Here is a 22,875-nt window from a genome sequence, read left to right on the forward strand (position 1 = left end):
GTATAAATATCACCGACCGCCACGTTCCTGTTCTTTTTACAGTGCTGACCAATTGCCCCCATGACCTAATCCTCAGACTCGACTTTCTTACGGCGCATTCAGCTTTGATCGACTGTTCTGCCTGTACCCCTTGCCTTAAACTTCCTCTACTCGCGCATGTTCATGCAGAACTGCCAAACAACTTTAGTATGACCGCCTTCGTCTGCCTGCCACCTAAAGCCTTGACTTTCGTCGATCTGCTCTCATCTTCTCCCATGCCCGATGGTGATTATGTCGCCACACCTGTTCCTGATGTCCTTTTGATGCGCAATATCACTGTGCCCCACTCCGTCATAACCGTCGCCGATAACCGTACATGCCTCTCCGTTGTCAATTTTGGCATGACAAAGGAAGTTCTACCCCAAGGCACATCAGTTGCAACACTGCGTGCTATAGGAGATGACCACGTCACAACGTTTTCAGTAGATGTCTGCTCAGATTCTTCACCATGTCCACCGGATGCTATTTGCCCTGATGCAACATTTCGTCCCATGATTGCTGCGGAATATTGCTTGAAAAAGCAGCAGTTCTGTGTTGCCTTTTGGTTTCCTACCACGACATCTTTGACCTCAACAATCGCCAATTGGGCCAGACTTCAAATGTTAAGCATCACATAAATACTGGTGATGCCAGTCCTATTCCTCGCCAGCCATATAGAGTTTCTGCTTCAGTGCGTAAGGTTATTCAAGATGAAGTGAACCAGATGCTTGCCAGAGGCATTGTTGAACCTTCATCGAGCCCTTAGGCGTCGCCCGTGGTGCTTGTTAAAAAGAAAGATGGCACATGGAGTTTCTGCGTAGATTATTGTCATCTAAACTGCATTACCAAGAAAGACGTATATCCCTTGCCTCGCATTGACGATGCCCTCAATTGTCTCCACGGTGCTTCTCAGCAATAGACCTTCGGTCTCGTTATTGGCAAATTTCTGTGGATGAAAAAGACCAAGAGAAGACCGCATTCGTCACCCTTGATGGTCTCTATCAATTCAAAGTTATGCCGTTCGGTCTATGCAACGCCCTAGCAACGTTCAAACGTATGATGGACTCTTTGCTTCAAGGCTTCAAATGGTCAACATGCCACTGCTACCTAGACGACATTCTCATATGTTCACCTATATTTGAGTCACACCTTGAACACTTATCTGCTGTTCTTCAAGTCTTCCGTAAGGCTTGGCTCCAACTAAATTCATCGGGTCGTTGACAAATTACAGTGCTGGGCCACTTCGTCGAGGCTTCTGGTATTCAACCAGACCCGGAGAAAATTTGTGCTGTAATTTGTCTTTTCCTGTATATCAGTCTGTCAAAGACGTCCGAAGTTTTGTAGGACTCTGCTCCTACTTCCGACGCCTCGTTAAAGACTTCGCAGCGATTTCCCGACCACTTATCTTCTGAAGAAGGACGTGCCGTTTACGTGGGGCCCCGCTTGAACTGCAGCATTTGCCCACCTCACCAACAGTCTCACCACGCCACCTATACTGGCCCACTTTGACCCGTGCTTTCCTACAGAGGTGCGTACCGATGCCAGTGGTCACGGTATCGGAGCTGTCTTAGCCCAGTGCCAACAAGGTCAAGATCGTGTTATCATCTATGCTAGCCGCCTCCTCAGAGCAGCGGACCCCAACTATTCGATTACAGATTGTGAATACCTGGCTCTCATCTGGGTGGTTTGAAAATTCCGCCCGTACTTGTATGGCACGCACTTCTCTGTAATCACAGACCACCATGCGCTCTGCTGGTTTTCCTCACTCAAGGATCCTACTGGCCAGCTTGGTCACTGGGCACTGCAGCTGCAAGGATATTCCTATGCAGTAGAGTACAAGTTGGGCTGATTACATCGACGCATACTGCTTATCACGCCATCCAGTGGACAAACCAACCGCCGACCCTGACCCCGATGCCGACGCTTGCGTTTTCTCCGTCTCTCAGCTGCTACACATTGCGCACGAACAACGCCATGATGCCAACTTGCGCGCCATCATTGATGGCTTGGAATCTTCGCCTTCCGATTCGTCCTTTCACCTGTTTGTTCTCCGGGCTGGTGTATTATACAGCCACAATGTATGGTCCTGCCCTACTCCTCGTCATTCCTAAGCACCTCCGGTCAGCTGTTCAAGAACTTCACGATTTACCAACGGCAGGTCACCTTGGCGTCTCCCGCACGTACGACTGGATTCGCCGAAGCTTCTTTTGGCCATGCCTTGCCCGCTCAGTCCGGAAATACGTTAAGGTGTGCGGGAAATGCCAGTGCCGAAAAACACCATCGACGCTCTCTGCCGGGTGTCTTCAAACGCTCGACATTCCTTCGGAGCTGTTCTTTCGCGTTGGCTTGGACTTACTTGGCCCTTTCCTTCTATCCACGTCTGGCAACAAGTGGGTCGCTGTGGCGACAGATTATGCCACGCGCTACGTCATCACCATAACGCTTCCAACAAGCTGCACCACAGATGTCACCGATTTTCTTTTACGCGACATGATTCTGCAGCATTGTGCTCCACACCAACTGCGCACTGATCGTGGTCGGACATTTCTTTCTAAAGTCATCGCCGACATCTTGCAGTCCTGCTCAACCACGCACAAGCTGACTACGTCTTCCCATCCACAGATTAATGGTCTCACGGAGCGTCTGAATCGCACCCTAACAGGCATGCTTGCAAAGTATGTCTTGTCCGACCATCCTGGTTGGGACCTTGCCCTACTTTTATGTCACTTTTGCATATAATTCTTCGCGTCACAGCACTGCCGATTATTCCCCGTTCTTTCTGTTGTTCGGCCAAGAACCCACATTGCCCCTGCATGCATCCCTTCCATCCGCCGCAGCAGAGATTAGCGAGTATGCCCTTGACACCATCAAACCCGGGCGGCTCAAGCACTTGAAATTGCCCCCGCTTGCCTCCTGACCTCCCAAGAGAAGCAACGGCGTTTGCACAATCGCCATCACAGAGGTCCACTTTTCACCTGGATCTCTGGTACTCCTGTCGTCCCCGACTCGTCAAGTGGGCCTGTCAAAAAAACTTCTGTCTCGGTACACAGGCCCATATCGAGTGCTGTGTGCCATGACTTCAGTTATGTACAATATCACCCCTGCCAGTACCAGTGTCTCATCTGCCCCAAATTCCACTGACGTGCATGTCGCATGCCTCAAACCACACTACTCTCCTGTTATCACCTATATTTAGACGCACCGGGACGGTGCTTCTGCCGCCAGGGATAATGATACATGCATATTGCATGTTTCTTGTGGACGATGCATGCGGGCGCCCCGACGAAGACGACGAACGCTCTCTGGCACTCGAGCTGTCGGCTGAACTGGCCAGCGCTGCAGTTACCCTTTGTAAATATACTTTGTAAATAGTCTCCAGTTTTTAATCCTTCGTTCACATAACAATATAATAGGTTAGATAGTGTTGCGCTTCGGTTTGATAACAAATTCTTTGATGATACTGAACTGCACAACATGTTGTAGAGGAAAATGGCTCAGCACCAGCATTTTCATTGGATATGCTTTCCCACTGTTGTTGGTGTATCGCTTATTTTGAATTGAACAAGTGAAAAGCACACAATGCAAAATAACTTCAGCGAAAGCAAGCTTGTGGTGGTCATCTCTGTGTTTTTACAGTGGAAACGTGGCAGTATACAAGCAGTGTTTGTATGTGTGCACCGTATGCAAAGAACAGGTGCAGTTCTAGTCCTGCAAAGCAGCAGCAGCACTTCTATGTGTCTAATATACTGCAGCCAGACCATTATGGCAAAAGTGAATCTCATTCAAGTGTTGGTGCTCCCAGCAGTGCTGAAAACAACACAGGGTAGTGTGGCAGCTGAGTTCGCTTCTCTGCTGAACTTTAGTTCTTTGTGAAAGTACTCGGTGAATGGTGGCACGGGGAAAAAAACCGAGCAGCTCTGGCTCCCAACGATAGTCCACACAGTAACTAATGCATGTACAGTGGAACCTCGTTAATATGTACCTATTGGGAACACGGCATAACCACTCGCTAAACGGTAGTACACACTAATGGACAACTAGAAATTGGCACTTTACGTGCGCCCTCTACAACAAAGGAAGAAATGCATTACCATCGTAAGTGTTCCTTAAAATATTCATTGAGAGGGTACCTTTCTTTTTTTCTCCAAAACAAGTGTGATAAGGACCAGCAATATAATGAAGCCTTTAGAAACTTTAGTAGGGGAGCACAGCGGCAGTGCGGACAATGTATCAGAACTGAAAGCTGGCTGAGTTGGTAATTATTCATGGTAAAAATAGCGCACACAAAGAATGAAGATACAGGAAGTTTACGAACAAGTGCTGAATCGCAACATAGTTTATTTAAGGGAAAAAATAAATAATTACCCCAACTAGCTGCAATGAGCACGCTCAGAACTGAGAATGAGTGCTTGTTTGTAGACTGCCTGTGTCATTATTTATGCGTGCCACAAGACAATGTGTCAACTTGATGAGCTTTCCCTGATGTGTGTCTGCATGCTTGTACAATGAACTAACAAGTGGAAACTGATGGTGCTTATTTGAAACATGCGGTACTTGCTGCCATGTTCGGCCTCATACCGTGCAATTAATCGGGTGTAACACATCGCCTACTAAGTGCACACTATGTCCTTTTGCCTGCACACATATAAGCATTCGTGTGAGCACCTGAGGAGTTTTTTTTAGTGAGCAAATTCCACAAACCGGAGCTATGCCAGGTAGAAAAAATAATACACTCCTCATCTGTCTCTCCGTGCTTGCACAACTCCTACTTGTGCAGATTTTACGTGCCAGAACCATGATCTGATTATGAGGCACAGAATAATTTGGCCACCCGGGGTTCTTTAATGTGCACCTAAATAAGCTTTCAGATGTTTTCGCATTTCGTCCCCACCAAAATGAGGCTGCCATGGCCGGGATTCAAACCCGTGACCTCGTGCTTAGTAGCCAACACCATAGCCATGAAGCAAACACGGCGGGTAATGCAGCACGTAACTTTGTGAGCCAACGCAGAGACTTCGCTTTATTAAAAGCCTGCAGTACACTTCCACAGGCACTAAGCCACAAGCACTGCTGGTGATAGGCCAGGCGCGCCAATCGTTTGGTTATGTTTTTTGCTGAGGCAGCCACCCTGCCTCCCGTGCATTTCCGATGGTTATATGTGGAGGCATCCCCACACCCACAATGAAGCAGCAATAACGGTTAGACTGTGGTCCCTGCCCTTTCCGGAATGACAAAAGATCTTTTGCAGCACAAAGGCTCAGATAGACCAAGCATAGTGCAAAAATACCAGAACGAAAATGAAATATTGACACAAGGACATGGGCCTTCCACACTGCAGGAAGGCGAAGAGGTCGATGCCATGAAAGACGACGAAGCGCGTCAGCTGCACGCTCTCTTCTGGTCCGCCATTAAAGAGACAGCGTTTAGTTTAAAAGCCTGCCACGATGAGCCATGTGCAGGACACCTGGGATTCAATAAGATGTCAGCAAAGATATGACAGAAGTAGCACTGGCCCCGGCTGTTTTCTGTGCTATGGTAAGACCTGCCTCTTTTCAACAGAAGGCCCTGTACTCACTATCTTCTAGGCTCACTATTTCGTCATTGGACGCACTATTTCGTCATTCCCTTAGCTGCTACTGGCCAGTAACTGACATCAAGCTGCGGTCGGCTAGATGGTGTAGATACTGCGGCTTCCGCAGGGTGCTGTCACGAGTCCACTGGCTAAGCGCATTGCAGCTCACTGAGGACAACCGAGTTTGGCTTGTGTTTACCGCATCATAGGCACCAAAGGTGGAAGTCGTGGCATCTACATTAACAACTACTTAACACTTTCCTGTCCACACCTATACCCATTGATAGCCTGTCATCAATGGTTCCAACTTCAAATTTTGCCACACTTGGGGTGCTTTCGGACAGCCAGCGTCATTCACCGCATAAAAGAGGAACTATTTTTCTAGTTTCGCTTTCGCATTTCTTTTTCTCACGGTAGGGGTATTCTTAAAGCGCTTTTTAGTCGGGCGTGACGAGCGCTCACAGCTTCCGACATGGTGTCGACGTCAAGCATAGATGCCCTTCAGAAACGGCGAATTTCAGCAAATTCTAATGAGTGCGTCAGACTTTTATGATGGTGGTAGCAACACAGACTCGGAAGATGATTTTGATTCATCTGCCTTTAGCACGGACGGTGAAAGTGCATCAAATAGCCCTGGAGGTCAACAGACATTTGCCAGTACGTTTTGTTTTTTACCCCGAGCCGTTTCCGATGTGTTCTAAAGGTCACAGTTTTTATCTGCAGGGTATCATCGGCGTTTGAGCAGGACCACTTGCCGGTGGCTGCGCAGAGTGTAGTTTTGCGCAAGAAGGCGTCCGGTAGTGTACCTTGGCATGCGCGCAAGAGTCGCCGTACAAGCACGATAGCCACTAGGGCTAACATTTTCATTTGTATATAAATAACTTCTACAGATAGGAAGCGTATATTTGCAGGAATGTTGTATATAGCCTTTCCATTCAAAATATATATTTTGAATTTTTTTTTCTCTTGGTGCAACGCAGCATCAATGTTCTTACGGAATTTTCTCGTTTTCATAACACATTTTCTTATTAAATATATTTTTTGAAGAATTGTTAATAAATGTTCACTTGAAAATACCACTAGAACGCAAATTCCTTTTACAAATTGATACCATACATTCTAATATCAAGCATTTGCTGTAGCAGCAAAGAAATGGTTTACTAGACTACCTAAAAACGGACTATTTTTTCGTGGACAGGAAAGTGTTAACACGGTATGCCAAAACCAAAGCTATTCAGCAAGGAAACTCTTGCGAAGCGGCCAAGTTCTTTGTCCGCCACATTGTCCTACAACATGGTGCACCCTCTGTTTTCATGGCTGATTGTGGTGCAGCATTCATAGCCAAACTGATGCAGAATGGTCTCCAGCTGATGCATAGCTCTCACCGTAAGAGCACTGCATATCATCATCAAACAAACAGATTAACAGAACATCTAAACAGAACGCTGGCTGATATGCTTTCCACGTATATCGATTAGAGCACAAGACGTAGGATGAGATTTTGCCATATGTGACCTTCCCTGCAACACTACTGTACAGGAGAACACACAGTTTAGGCCTTTCAAACTTGTATACGGGCGCCGCGTCAGGTCAACACTTGATGCCGTGCCACCTGTGGCTGAAAAAGCTGGACCAGAGAACACGTGGAAGAGTCTGTAGCAGCAGCAGCATCGGCGTCACATCAAAATTACACAGGCGCTCGCACAAGGCAGGTGCCGCCGGCACAAACCGGCACGGGCTAGTGTTCAAAGATATTTTTAAAAAAATGCTATACTAAGAGATTGGTCGTGTCGGTTTGCTCTTTCTCTCGGAAGGCTGAGACTCCACCGCTCTACGTGGTCGCTCGTCGTCACTGTTTGGTGACCTCGGGCATAATTCTGCCATACGCTCCTGTGGTAGAGACAACCATGAACCAGACCAACGCTACGAGTGTTCAGAGCCAGAACCCTCTGAGGAATGCGGTGAGCCCTCCTGTTCGGCCATGACCATCTGCCTCCTACAGTACTGGGACCAGCATCCCTCGGCATAGTTTCTTCAGGCTGAATCGCAATTCTAAGTGGCTGGTATGTGCTGCCAAGCCCCAAAGCTTCCTTTCGCCATCGCAGCGCTCTCACCCGCTACCACTGACTAAGTAGCAGATTTGTTGAATGCCCCACTGTCTACCACCACGTATAACGATCTTAAGGCAGCTCTGCTACAGCACACAGCAGCTTCACAGCGTTCTCGGATCCAGCTTTTATCCGCTGAAGAACTCTATGACCAACGCCCAGTCAACTTCTTCGCCAAATGAGGCAGCTGCTTGGAGACAATGGAAGATCCACTGACGACATGCTGTTGCGCGAATTGTTTTTGCAATGACTCCCGGCTAACGTGCAGATGGTCCTGGCGACAGCTTCTGCCACGGATTACTGGACTTGCCGCATTGGCCGACAAAGATATGGAAGTAGCCACCACAACCATCGCAGCCACGACATCGTCTCAGGGTGAGAATACAACTGCCCTGCACACCCTTCCCTGCTCTTCAGCAGCGCAATCTCCGCTTGACTCCTTGTGTGAGCGCTTGGAATGCATCATCTGCACCGCAGAATATTGCTGCATGTCATGTTGCATGCCCATGCAGCCGTAGTTCTAGCAAATCAAGACACATGGGCACCCGCCATGAAACATCACCTACAGCACCTGGCGCTTGCTGCTACCACTGCCGTTTTGGAAACAACGCTTGTCAGTGTCCCTGCGCTTGGAGGAGAAACAGGCCTGCCGACTTCGAACAGCGACAAGTGGTCTGGCGCAACATACAAGCTGCCTTTTCTATGTGATGGACAGAGTTACGGCACAAGATTTCTTAGTCAAAACAGGAGCTGACATAAGCATAATTCCCGTCCAATGCTCCAACCGAAAAGTGTCACCTGTGTCGTTTGTGCAAGCTGTCAACGGCACCAAGACTCCAGTCTTTTCGTCATGCTAAACCTTGGCCTTCAACAAGCATTCTGCTGGATTTTCCTGGTTGCAGACATCCGTCGTGCACTCATTGGAGTAGACTTGCACAACTACAGACTCCTTGCTGACAAACGACGCCATCTCATCGACTCCATTACCCGGCTGTCCGTTCCCGGCGTGCCAGTAACAAGCACATCGCCGACTGTGCCTATTTCTGCCATGTTGGACGAACCATTGGCTGAGCTCATACACGAGTTTCCCACTTTGACCCACCTACCCGACTGGATGCAACCAGTCCAACATGACGTGTGCCATCACATCGTCACCTCCAGCACACCAGTCTATTTCCAACTTCGACGTTTGTCCCCGGAGAAACTCAAAATCGCTCGTGCGGAGTTTGAACACATGCTGCAACTTGGCATCATGGGCCCTTCCTACAGTAATTAAGCATCACCATTTCACATGGTGCCTAAGAAGACTGGAGATTGACGGTCACGTGATAATTATCAGGTGCTACACAATATTACAGTTCCTACTCGCTACCCTCTCCCAAACATACAGGACTTCACGGTAGCGTTGCATGGTGCAACAATCTTTTCTAAGATCAATCTCGTTCATGCCTATCATCAACTACCGGTTGATGCAGAAGACATTCCCAAGACCGCAATCACCACACCGTCCAGTCTTTTTGAATTTCTCCGCATGCCCTACAGCCTATGGAACAATGGCCAATCGGTTCAGCGTTTCATCGATTCCATCACTCGAAGCCTGCCTTTCGTTTTTTGCGTGCATTGACGACCTTCTTATTGCAAGCTCTTTCATTGAAGAACGTCTTCAGCACTTGCGGTTGTTGTCTTCACGCCTTGCGAGTACAGGAATTGTCATCAACGGCTCCAAAAGCGAATTCGGTCGATCGTAACTCGAATTCCTCAGGCATATCGTCGACGCTAATGGCATTCAACCACTGCTGTCCAAGAATCATGTCATCGAAGACTTTCCACAACCAACCACACTCACCAAGCTTCGCCAATTTCTCGGGTTCGTCAATTTCTGCCCCCAATTCATACCTGATGGTGCACAACTTGTGGCTCTGCTATACGTTCTGCTGGGAAACAAGCGTATGCAAGTGCTTCAGTGGATTGAAGAAGCCACCGACGCTTTCAAAGGAGTCAAGTGTGCCATCGCAGATGCCACGCGGCTCAGACACCTAAAGCCAGACGCGCCCACTGCCATCATGACAGACGCTTCAAACACCGTTGTTGGCATTGTTCTACAGCAATTCATCAACAGCACATGGTAACCACTCACCTTTTTCTCCAAGAAACGTAAGCATGCACAGTCCCGCTACAGCATGTCTGGCTGTGAATTACTCACCATTTCCTCGCAGGCCGTACATCTACTGTCTTGACAGACCACAAGCCCCTTGTGCATGCAATGAACCATTTGGCATACTGTTACTCACCCCTTGATAGTCCACACCTTTCCTACACCTCGGAGTTTACAACAACATTCCGACATATCAAGGGCACCGACAACGTTCCAGCCGACATTCTGAGTCATGTCAATGCTGTTTCCATGTCGACGTCTGAACTTTTCATCATCGATGTCGATTTATTTTCCAGTCAACAGCGCGACGGCACCAAATTTCGTACCCTCCGCAATTTGTCAACTTCCCTGAAATTGGAGGAAGTCGTTTTCACTCCAGATGGTACGCCCGTCACCTGCGACACCTCTGCCAGCACACCTCGACCATATATTCCGGCATCCCTGCACAGACGTCTATTCGAAACTGGGCACAACTTGTCACATCTTGGAATATGCGCGACACTGAAGCTTCTTTCCAGCCGTTTCGTTTGGCCTCAGTTAAATGCGCAAGTTCGCGACTGGGTTCACTGCTGTCTGACGAGTCAAAGCTCCAAGATTCAGCATCACCCCATCCCGCCTGCCAAATCTTTTCCTCCACGGCATGCTCGTTCTGACACCGTGCGCCTGGACCTCATCAGCCCTCTCGCACTTGAAAGTTACTCCTACATACTGACATGCATCAACCGCTATACACAGTGCCCAGAAGCTACACCCATATCTGACATCTCAGCGCCCACTGTTGTAGCAGCTTTCGTGTCAAAATGGATGGCAAGGTTCGGCTGCCCGTCCACAATAGTCACCGATCACAGTCGGTAGTTCTTGGCACTTTTCAACTAGCTACTCAAACTTCTCGAAATGATACGTTTTCGCAAGACTGCTTACCACCCACAGTCAAATGGACTTGCTGAGCATTTTCGCCGGCATCTCAAGTCCTTCCTTATGATGCCTGAATCGCTGGAGAAGTGGGTTCTACATTTACCTCTTGTCCTACTTGGCATCAGAGCTGTACTCAAGAGCGACCTAGGTTGCTCCTGTGCCGACTGAGCTAGTCTATGGAACTCACCTATGCTTTCCATGCGATTTCTTTGCTGCCACCACTAAAACACCTATGCCAACACCTGCCTACTATGTTGCTGAACTGCAAGCTTTCTTCATCCAGATATCCCCGTGCCTACACGTTTGCAAGAAGCAAGGTCTCCGTGCACTTTTTCTGCACTTCCCTCTGCTATCCACGTTTTTGTATGTAACTGTGTCGTGTGGAAGCCCTTGCAGCCACACTACTCCAGACCATATCCTGTTTTCAAGCGCTGTCCGACAACTTTTGTCGTGAATGTCAACAGCCAACCAGACACAATTGCCCTGAAACGTCTCAAGCTCGCCTACATTGAAGCACCCTTACCATCGATAGCACCAGTATGCAACGAAACGCTGCTGCATCCCTTGACGCCGACTCCGCACGCGACCCCCAAGACATGCCACATCGTGTGGGCTTTCCATCGCTCATCGAACTTTCTTCCTCTCTAGGGGGGAGGCCCTCTGTAGCAGCAGCAGCATCGGCATCACATCAAAATTACGCAGACGCTCGCGTTTACACGAGGCACAGACTAGCGTTCGAAGATGTTTTAAAAGTGCGAAGCTAAGAGATCAGTCATGTCGGTTTGCTCTCTCTCTCGGAAGGCTGAGACTCCACCGGTCTACGTGGTCACTCGTCGCCACAAGTCCTTACAAAGCGCCGAAGAAGCATGCCAGCTTGCTCAGCATCGTACTATTACGATCAGCTAGTGGGGGCAGTGACCTTTGAGCCTTCCCTGCTTTCCTGCAACAAATCAGCTCTATCTGAAGCCCAAAATATGACCCACCAGCATCGCCTAGAGAGCAACGAGGCCTGACATAGACTGTGACGGGTTAACAAAGAAGCCCCCTTCAAGGTGACGACCACTGGATTCTGCAGATGCGGTAACCACCGTAAAGGCCAGGCTTCCCAGGTCACTGCAAGCTGACCATCATGCAGAGCCCACTAATTGAAGCGAGGGGCTGTTTTCCGTGGGAACGGCATCGATATCAGGTTCCCAGATAGCCACGTGGTTGTGCCACATACGGGGGCAGAGTGTGCAACATCGAAGGTGGAGGCTGGCGGAACGGTGCGACGCCATGGGAGGGATTGTGTGAATTATTTGATGATCATGATTGGCCAAGACACAGTCATAAGATTCCCTAGTCTAGTCACCTAACTGCTTTAAAAGCGGACACCTTTGATGCAGTGACGGTGTCCTGACGCATTCTCCGAAAAGATGTAGTCTGCTATGACATGTAGCTTATGCTACGAGAACAATGTCCTGCGCTCCGTGCTCCAGCCAATACAAGTTTCCCTTGTTTTGTATTTAAGGGGAGACGCGGGTCGAAAAATCGCGGTTTTCTAAAAAAAAATCACTTTTTTGTTTTAAGCTGCATTGTCATCTTTGGTGTATAAACTTTTATTTCTGTAAATATCAAGCCGAAATTCGCACGAGAAGTCACCAAAAAATGCGCCTAAGTGAGCGGCGGTGACTCTATAGTCCACCGAAAGTTTAGAAAATCCGCGCCGTTTGCATCGTTCTCACGCAGTCGAGCCTCACCGGCCGCCATTTGCAATCATTGGGGCGTGCAGCGTCAGCCCTTTCCTCCAAAGTTCAATGGCTGTCAGTCTCGTATGTTCGCGGAGAATAAAAGAAAAACGAGAAAGAAGACGAGACTGTCGCGCGTTTTGAATTGCGCGCCATGCAGCGCGGCCCCGCCATTGGACGGCGGTGCTCCTTTTGTGCAGCAAAGCCGAACCACCGCCACAGCGCGTTCTCGCTAGCCGCACAGTTTCCCGTGTTCTCTCCGAGTTTTCTTGAGATGACAAGCCCGAAAAAGTGCAGTTCCGACGCTCGGAAGTATCGAACTCGGCACAAGTACCGAGGGAAACGGCGTAAGACTGTTAAAAAAACGACAGCCGGCAACGACGCCCGCGACGCTCCGACGTCGGTTAGGCCTACCGCCGACACCGGTCACCGCGACAGTGGTGAAATCGACGCTGCTGTGGATTTCGTCAGTGCGTCGCAGAAAAAGATGGAATTCTTCAAAAGCGAATCAAGGTCGGTCGGTGCCCCTGCTGCTAGCACGGTGTTGTGCGAGATCGGCGCATTGACGGCACTGGTGACAGGTTCGGCATGCCCCACTTGCTGTGAACGGAAACTCGCCGTCCGAGAAGCAGCTGAGAAGCGCAAAGGACTTTCGTCGCACCTAGAGCTACGCTGCGAAAATACCGACTGCCCTGAATCTGTGCTTTCATTCACGCACACGTCGAAGCGGATCGTCTCGGCCGGTGCGTGCGGTGACTCCGGGGCGAACACTCGCTACGACAGCGGGAGCTCGCGCGACGGCTTTGCCGTAAACGTGAAGGCTGTTTTGGCAGCGCGTGCTATAGGAGTTGGATACGACCAGCTTTCGCGATTTTGTGCGATCATCGGCCTTCCAAAACCGCTGCATCACAAGACATTCCATGCTATCTCTAAGAAGCTCCATGGTGCTGCAATGGAAGCTGTTAGCCAAAACTTGGAACTGGCACGAAAAGTCACGAAGGACGCCGTTGGCGGCGGCGATGTGCCGGTCATGTTTGACGGCACTTGGCAAAAAAGGGGCCATAAAAGCCACAACGGAGTGGGCACAGCTGTGTCCCTGGACACAGGTCTTTGCTTGGACTTTGAAGTCCTTTCAAATTACTGTCTTGCTTGCAGTATCCACAAGGACATGGGTGATGATGATGAGGTATGGCAAGCCTTTCATCGTCCTGTATGTGAAAAAAACACTGAATGTTCATCCCATGCAATGGAACCTGAAGCAGCAGTGCGCATATGGCAGAGGACTTCGTCATACGAGACCCCACTGCGCTTCACAAGTTTCTTGAGTGATGGGGACAGCAAAGCCTTTACTGCCGTCTGTGGGGCTGAGGTGTACGGTGACACTGTCATCGAAAAAGAAGAGTGCACCAACCACGTCGCAAAACGCCTAGGCACTGCTCTGCGAAAAATGACAACGCCACTGCCACGAGGTGAAAAGCTAACAGTCGCAGCCATCCAGAAACTGCAGACATACTACCAAATAGCCATAACAAATAACAAGGGCAGTGTGCGCAGCATGTACACTGCTATATGGGCCTCCTATTTTCATTGTTGCTCCAGTGATGGGGCCAGCAGCCACAAATTTTGCCCTGCTGAACCAGATTCCTGGTGCAAACATAGGCGTGCTGAAGCACTGGGGGAGCCTACACCACGCCACACCCCCTTGTTGACAAAAGCTCAGGGCTTGGCAATTATGCCTATATATAAGCGCCTTACTGATGAGAAGCTCCTGGCTCGGTGCCTTCATGGCAAGACGCAAAACGCAGCAGAGTCTCTCAACAGTAAGATATGGCTACTGTGTCCAAAAACGAAATTTGCTTCCCGGACATCTGTGGAGACAGCCACGGCTATTGCCGTGCTGTGGTACAATAAAGGCCATGCGGGCTTTGAAGAAGTCCTACAAGAGATTGGACTACTTCCCCCAGGAGAGTTGGTTACACATAGCGACCATTCTGATGACATGCGCATAAAGAAAATGAACTTGAAGCGAACCGCAGAAGCAAGGGCGCACCGTCGTAACGCAGTGAAAAGGGCTCGCACCGAGGAGACCAACCGTAGGAGCCGGGAAGGGCCAAGCTACAGTGCAGGAGCATTCTAGAAACTTTTGTGTGCTTTCTGTGAAGCTGCTCTTGACTGTGACAAAGATTCATGCAAAAACAATTGGATTTTGAAGAATAGAAGGTTTTGAAACTTTCAAACCTGTTTTTCTCATTTTCAAATTTTTTGATATTTTTGTGTCTTCCGGGAAGCCTTTTGTACACTTAGAATTGGTGTATACTAACGAAATTTGGCACACATACTCTTGAAGGTATGTAGAATGCTGATATCTACTTGAAATTTCAATATCAGTCGTCAGTAATTACAACAGTACGAAGTTATGTCTCAGGGAACTGAAAGAAACAATGGCTGAAGTATCAAAATTTTTTTGTCCCACTTCCTATAACTGAACACGTTTTTTGACTAGATATCGGCACTCTGTGATCTACGAAGAGCTAAATAAGCTATAGCAGAATACCTTTTGTGAAAGTTTAGTTCATAAAAAAGTGCCCGTAAAGATCGCTATAATTTGTCATTCAGTATAATATAACTCGAGAACTATAGCAGCTACACAAAAACTAATTGCATATTTGAAATCTGCATAAAAAACTCTCCAGTTGGTTGAATTTTTAAGTCTCTGGTACAAATAATAAAAAAAAAGTTGTTTCGAGGAGCCTCTCCCCTTAAGCTTGCCTCTCCTATGTAAATAAACCCCCTGTTCTGTTTCTCCATCCTCTTGACATCATAATCTTCAAGAAAAATGCAACCCTAGCCAAGAAAGCTCGCACGACGGAGTGGGCCCACTTAGCCTCCATGTGACGCCCTGATTGCATAGGCCAGCTACTCGTTACAGGAAGCCCCGGCGGCGTAGGCTAGAGAGTGACCCTCAGTTGACGCCAGACTCCGAGACGGTGACTCCTGAATCCTATCATATACAGAGCCAACATTGTACCGACACCCTTCGATACAACCAGGTTGTTTCCCGGTACCTGCCTGTGGGTCCGGACGCCCATCTGTAGCCGTGTGCTCTTGGAAAAATTGCTGCGCTGGTATTTTGGACCCCACAAAAATATGTGCTACCTCAGTGACATAACCTATGAAACTGACCCCAGTTCACTCCGTCGTCATCCTTGCCCTGAAGTTGTTCATGTGGTGCTCATAAAGCCACACTATACACATACAGGAATGTCTACATTGCATCTTCGGAGCTCCACTTGTTGCCATCAACTCCACTGAAATAACTTTTTGATGTGATTGAGAAGGTCGTTTTTCCCATAGGGGGCAAATAACACAATGATGTGGGGCTTCCACATCGCAGGAAGGTGCGTGAAAGTCGGCAGCATGAAAGACAAAGCTCATTGACTGCACCCTCTCTTCTGGTATGCCATTGAAGAGACAGCGTCTATGTTACCAGCCTCTGCCTTCAACCTACCTTACAATATGAACTAGATGAGAGTGCCGCTAAAAGGCTCCCCCCTAAAGACACTACAGTAATACCTCGTTAAACCGTACCCGCTTAAACAGTAGTTTCGTTTCAGAAGCAGTAAAGTCAAATCCCCAACTCAGTGGCCATTGAACATAATGCGTTTTGTATCCGCATAAACCTTACCAGCTAATTGCGTATGTATCGGCTAACACACAGTGTTTCCACTTTTCATCGCGTGATCACGGCAGTGCGTCATACCTATCAGGCGGCCTGGAAGAACAACCAGCCTAAGAGATCCGAACAACGGCCTCCAAACGTCCTGTGCTTTTGCGAGTGAAGCCACATCAACACCATTTCGGCGCCATGCCAGAGAGCGTTGTGGCGTTGTGCAAGCTAGGACTCGTGGCATGCCGAAGCTCGGATAAAAAAGCACCGGGTGCCCAGCATACAAGAAAAATTGGACATCGTTTGTGCTATTGAACGCGATACGAAGAAGTCGGTGCTGGCATGCGACAGGGATCTACCATTGACTACTATGTGCAACACTTGGAATGCGAAGTTGCTCGGCAGCGCTGCTGAGACTGCAAAAAGATGATGGTTACAAGGTTTGACTTTTCGACATCGTTGCCACTGTTGTTGCTGAAGTATCACCTAATGATAGTAATGAGGACGACAAGGAAAGTGACAGCACGGGCGATTCAGGCCTGACAGTGGCAGAAGCTGCACGTTACTTCAGCCTCACGAATGCAATCGTCGTGACGAGAACAGCACCCTGACATGAAAAAGGCGCCCTGCAACTTCTGTAGCGTTACCGCACCCATGCATGGATAATATGCAACGCCAAGAAGGAATCCGCCATGCAAGTGTTTGCCGAGAAGAGGGGGCTGGCTGAAAACCTGGCTCATAGCTTCAGCAAGCTTGAAGCCGATGTCGTCGCTGCTTGGCCGCAGCGGCATCAAACGAAAATAAACTTTTGTTGCGCGAAGTGAGTAAATACTGCATGTTTTTGCCCTTTCATTGCACTCTTCCAGAGTTCCGTTTTTGACAGATAAGTGGGTGATCTCATGCTATTTCAGTTAAGCAGTACTACCATTTAGTCCATACTTTTTCTGAGCTCCGGCCAACTACAGTTTAACAAGGTTTCACTGTAGCAGAATAAAACCTAGGTCTACTGCTTGGACCACCAGAGTGGTGCCTGGGCAACACATTTTCTAACGGATGGTGGTAGTGCTGCAATTGGAGCATAGCCAGAACAATAAGGCAGCATTAGTGAGACCATCACGTTTGATGTGAACTCAGGCTTCATGTGTTTGAATGCAATGACTTCATCATGACCGTTAACATGGATGATTAATGTCTTTTCAGCTCAATGGAGGACTTGAAAAGGGCCATTGTAACATGGCACAAGTTACAGCCGAGCATCTTCCCAGCAGACGAAGACGTGAAACGATATGGCAAGTAACTCAGGGAGGGGTTGGTCATAAGTCACAGAAAAAGCAACCTGAGTAGCTGCTCAACGTACACCTATAGGGTAGGCATTGCTGAAGACAAGTGTCCAAAAATGTTCCCTGGCAACCGCACGGTTGCGTCGTAAACCATCTTAGCAGCTGTGCAGCTGAGGTTTTCTTAAACACAAAGTGAATGTGCCAAGGAGGACAAGGGAGAGTTCATTGACCCAGCAAGCACTGGCATCATGGGCGATGAAGGTAACCTTGAGCTGACAATGCAGTCGCTTCACCAATACCATTGGCCAATGGGTGATAGGCCATTTTATGAATGTGGCAAACTCCAAGTAGGCGGCGTGTCACAACACAGAAGAGGTTGCATTCAAATTGGTGCCCTGTGCATCTAAAAGAGCTTGTTAGTTCTATGAGGACTGCACACTGCAGCCATCAGATAAGACCTAAACCTTGAGACGTCTGCTGGTCCCATGCCAGCAATTTCCCATTAGGTTGGTGTCCATGAAGGTTGAGGTCCCGTGTTGGCTGAGCACTAGGCTGAGAACGTGCTTGCCCCTATTTTGCCAGTATGTACCCAGCGGCTGCTCTCGTGTGCCTCCCGCTACAGCGGATGCTCAGCGGATGCTCTACCACAATGCTGTCTGTGCATCCATGAAGGGTTGCCCAGAGACCTTGAAGTATCTATGGGGCTCCTTTCAAGATGAGGACCACCATAGGTAGTCAAGCATGAGGCTGGGGAACATCTCTACCTATTTGAAAAACCGGTGGGTCACTGGTTTGGTTGGCACACAAATAACTACCGTATTTAAAGACCAAAGCTACAGACAGGCTATGAAAGAGGCAATACAAATGTTGGCATATGTGTGTCCCACTGCTGCTACGTCTTCACTCAAAAAAGCAGATGTAGGCTCCAAACAAAGAGTGCAAGCTGAAATTATGTCAACATCGCACGAAGCGACCAAATCGGAAAGAAGACAACACATAACAGTTACCCCCAACTTGCTTGTGGTGCATTTCTGCATGGTACTACACCAAACAATACACTGTCATATGACTACTAATCTGACATCGGGGAATTGCAGATTAGGGACAAACTTACGTTGCATGTGTATGAGTTGCCTTGAAAGCTTGTAATTTGGAGGGTAGAGCTCGTCGAAGAGTTCATCACCGATGGTATACACTTCAGGTGTGGGGATGACCAGCTCTCCTGTATGACCAAATGCTTGCTGCGCTGAGATGGCACGCTGTAGGTGGTGTTCCTGCAAGACAGAACAAGAGCAACTTAGCTTGCATGCATTGTATATCAAAATTGACAAAATGGACCCAGCAGAATAACAAAGAAGTTTGTGTAAGCCAAGACTCGACAAGGGCCTGAAGATACTAGCATGCGTTGGAGGTACACAAACATTCTTACTTTCCTTGCTGATATAAATGATCAGAATAATTATGCCCCCAATACCAATACTACTATTACTATTCTGCAAGTAACTTCTTGTGCAATGTTATAGCAGCTTTTGTGGGGGAAAAAATTCAATTCTCCGCAAACGGCATGTAGAAACCTACGAAAAGGTCGAATTTCTGCCGCAGCAGTGAAGATTCTAAAAGAAATAACAAGGCGTCAAGAACTACCCGAAACCTACGTCGCATGGACCCCAAGCCACGAACACCTGGCAGGAAACGAAGCAGCACATGCTGTCACCCGAGAGCATAATAGCCGGGATTTTCTGCCACACGGTCTCCGGAAAGCGACGAGGGTGGAGGACATTCCTATCAACTATGGCACAATATTGCAACATTACCGACTGGAAAGAAGAGAATATCCTTTACCACATCCAAAATTAAGCAAGGAAGAAGCCACCGCCCTCTGCAGACTACAAACAAATATGTATGTCCATGGAATTATCATGCACCGGATGCACCCCACTAAATTCTCATATCTATGCCAATATTGTGATGTACCAGACACCCTCCAACACATGGTGTTGGTATGCCCACACCGCGAGAAAAACCGTCAGGATGATGCCTCAGAACCGCTACAAGTGATCGAAGAAACGTGGGAGGCAATGTTAAAGGCACAGAGCCTGGAAAATCAGCGAAGTCTGCTGGACCAGGCCCAGGCTGCGGCATTAGCCAACGGCTTTCTGGACTAAGAGAGCCGCCCACCTAGGGCGAAGATAGAACACTTTCTCGCTGTTTCTCACAATAAACATTCATTCCTCCTCCTCTGCAAAAAAAGGCCTTCACAAAGCATTGTTCACATACTAAAGCAAAGTTACGCTTGAAAGCATAGAAATAAAAATGAAAGAAGGATTGTCTCGAACTATGGGCAACTAGAATAATAAACTATTAACATGTTATCTGCCATGCCCTGTTATTTCCCTTTTTTCCCGCTGCACTGCATGTTCAGTACTCGGGGAGTGAAAAGCGATACTCGAAAAACATGGCGTTCGGTACTTTCTTTGCACTACCGGTGGGTGCTGGTGACACTGAGGTGATGCATTTTTGTGTCATATGAATGCAAGGATCTTTTTGATGTATTGCAACTGCATTTGGCCTCCTCAGCGTTCACCCAGCGATCAATGGAGGCGCAAAAAGCGCCGGCCACCATGCTGTCTCAGTATCGCATTTCAATCGCTGAGCACTGTACCTGGGTTTATCAGTGCATTTATGCGAGAATCAATTTCCCACGTGTAAATAAAGACAAGTGTAAGCATTGATGTATGTAAGTTACAAAAGCTTGTCGGTGGTTACATTGTGAATGTTTCAGACACAAATAAAATCACTGAAAAGAATTGCAGTCTTTTTTTATTTATTTTTTTGTATCATGCTAACAGCACTGAAACATTTCCCTTCAGCAGCAAAGACCGGCTAGCCCAGCCACCCATCTTATTCAGCCATGTATGCCTCATCACACAGGTGATGAATATAATGCAAAGCAGTGGCTGTTTATGCATGCCAGTAATTGGAACAGTCATGAAACAGGAGACAGATTTCTCTGTAGGCGAGTTCAGCATCCCAAAGCAGCCTCTGGGCTAGAGGGAACCCATATGGGGCTTCAGAATAATTATGACCATCTGGGGTTCTTAAGCATGCACTCCAAGCTTGGCACCATGGGTCAGTACATTCAATCACTCCACAGGCATGTGATAAGAGTGTTAGTGAGTGAGGAAGAGTACGAATGGATGCGAGTGCAAACGAGCGAGTGCTAATGAATTTGAGTGGATGTGCATATCTGATTTATTTATCTGTTACCTACATTTCACCCGAGGGCATTACAATAGTGGGGTTACAACTACCAACATTCGGTCTGCACCATGTGAGAGAGTGCATTGCATCGAAGTGGTACAGATTACCACATTCTTCATAGAACACAATACACATGGTATGAACGGGAGTATGAACAGGAGTGCCGGGTAACACGATAACGAATAAAAAACAGTGATTTTGAGTTGGTGTGAGTATGAATGTGGGTAACATCTTAGCGACTGTCAATGCCGGTAAGTGTTATTGGACGAGACTATGAATGCAAGAGTTGGGGAGCATGAGTGAGCTGAAGTAGGAATGTGAGTGATGAGTACCGACGCATATGAGCAAGTACAAAGCCTGCAAGAATATTGATGAACAAGCACGAGCGAGTATCCACCTATCCTGCTGACCTATGCTAGGCAGACAAGCATTTCTTTCTGCCACCATAAGAACAGCCGCAATGGCAAGAACACAAAAGCACACACAGAAACACGCTTGGCCTTTATTTTTGTTTTTATGTACTATATATACACCTGTGATGGCCGCACCCGTGCAAGAGCCGCACCCAGAACTTTGTAAAAGATATCTCTCCAAAAATATATTTAAAAATTACACATGTCTAAGCCACACCCTTGATTTTTGAGAGGTTTGGCAGTATGAACTGTTGAGTGGTGCGAATATTCTGAAGCTTTCTTTCTTTTTCATTCGTGGCAAAACAAGGCAGCGGCACCCAGCGCCTCAAGGTAGCAAAAGCACAGCTTCCAATATTTAGCAGCTGCCTCTGAGATGCTGCCGTAGCTATTCTGTGGGGCATCACCGCTTATTCCAACTGGCAGGTGATGCGCTACGGGAATAGCCAAGAATAGCCAGAGCCAGTACAAGCACGTACTATAGTTCAAAAAAGGCAAATACCACCAAAAATATTTGCGAAAAAAAAAAGTTTTTCTTCGTGATGGTCGCACCCCCGATTTCCCATCTTGGCAGACAACCGAATAAAAGAGCCACATTGAGCACAATTTTGAATTGTTCGACTGACACAAGGCAGTGGTTCCATTTACAATCGATGGATAAAACTAATACTTTTTCAGACACACTAAGGACTTCGCGTGATGGTGATGGTCAAGATGCATGCAATGGAAACACTTTTCAGAAGGATCAGAATACTCCCTTGCACTAAAAATTGATGGCGACAGCTTTAAAGCTGCTTTACTTGCGCCCGAGAGTTTCACATCTAAATGAACACTCCAGTCAATTCTAGCAGGGTATCTGACCACGAGAATAAACCCATGAATCCAAAAATTTAGATTAGACAGCAACTCTATGAATTTAAAAAATCTTGAACGCCAATGTGTCAAATATCTGGAATCTGTATGGGTGCAGTCTACTAATTTTGGCCTGCTTGAAAGTCAACATGCAAGGGCTCCTCTTTAATTTAGTATATAATGACCCATGAACAAGAACGAAGATGCATGCCAACATTGCACAATGTGCAGACAATTTATTTCATTACGTAAAGCCACCTTCCGCATGGGGCCAGCCATTTCCCCAACTCTGGTAGTCGTGCACAGAACCACAGCATGCCAATCTCTCTTACTATCAAGCGTAAAGTATGTTTCAGGACTATATTTATCCAATCAGAAAGAAAATGCAGTCATTCTTAACAGAGGATCGCGCCTAAAGAAACAAAATGATTAACAGTTCCTTGCAAGAATAGTTCCTAGCTTATGAAAAAATTAATTAAATTATGGGGTTTTACATGCCAAAACCACAATCTCAGCATGAGGCATGGCAGAAGGAGAGACTCCGAATTGATTTTGACCGCCTGGGGTTCTTTAAAATGCACCTAAATTTAAGGACACGAGCATCTTTGCATTTTGCCCGCATCAAAATGCAGCCACCGTGGCCAGGATTTGATCACACTGACTCATGCTTTAGAAGAACAACACCAAAGCCACTAAGCAACCAGGGCGAGTTTTTCCTAGTTTCGGGAAAGGTGAATGATGTCAACATGGGGTGGGCCAGAGACAGAGCCTAAACCATCCGAGGTCAAATGTGCCGGCGCAGCTGTTTGAACGAACTGCTGATGCAGAATTGTGCCAATGATTCAGTCCCTTGAAATTTCCTATTTCCCTTTATTCTAACAGAGACATGACCTAAATTGACACGCAATGT

The 22,875-nt window shown here is 47.6% G+C and overlaps 2 protein-coding genes across 2 annotated transcripts in view; one reads left to right on the forward strand and one right to left on the reverse strand.

Moving 5' to 3' along the window:
- E(Pc) (Enhancer of Polycomb) overlaps positions 1-22,875 on the reverse strand; it is a 90,208-nt gene that overhangs the window by 57,019 nt on the left and 10,314 nt on the right. Inside the window, exon 2 of the mRNA XM_050178126.3 lies at positions 18,557-18,716. Within this exon, the coding sequence (XP_050034083.1) occupies positions 18,557-18,716 (160 nt within the window). The remainder of the gene's footprint in view (positions 1-18,556; positions 18,717-22,875) is intronic.
- LOC126530834 (uncharacterized) lies at positions 12,280-15,247 on the forward strand. Its single transcript, XM_050178128.2, has one exon. The coding sequence runs from the start codon at positions 12,650-12,652 to the stop codon at positions 14,630-14,632; it is 1,983 nt and encodes a 660-aa protein (XP_050034085.1). The 5' UTR covers positions 12,280-12,649; the 3' UTR covers positions 14,633-15,247.

The sequence above is a fragment of the Dermacentor andersoni genome, chromosome 5 (assembly GCF_023375885.2).
Source record: "Dermacentor andersoni chromosome 5, qqDerAnde1_hic_scaffold, whole genome shotgun sequence".
NCBI lineage: Eukaryota > Metazoa > Arthropoda > Arachnida > Ixodida > Ixodidae > Dermacentor > Dermacentor andersoni.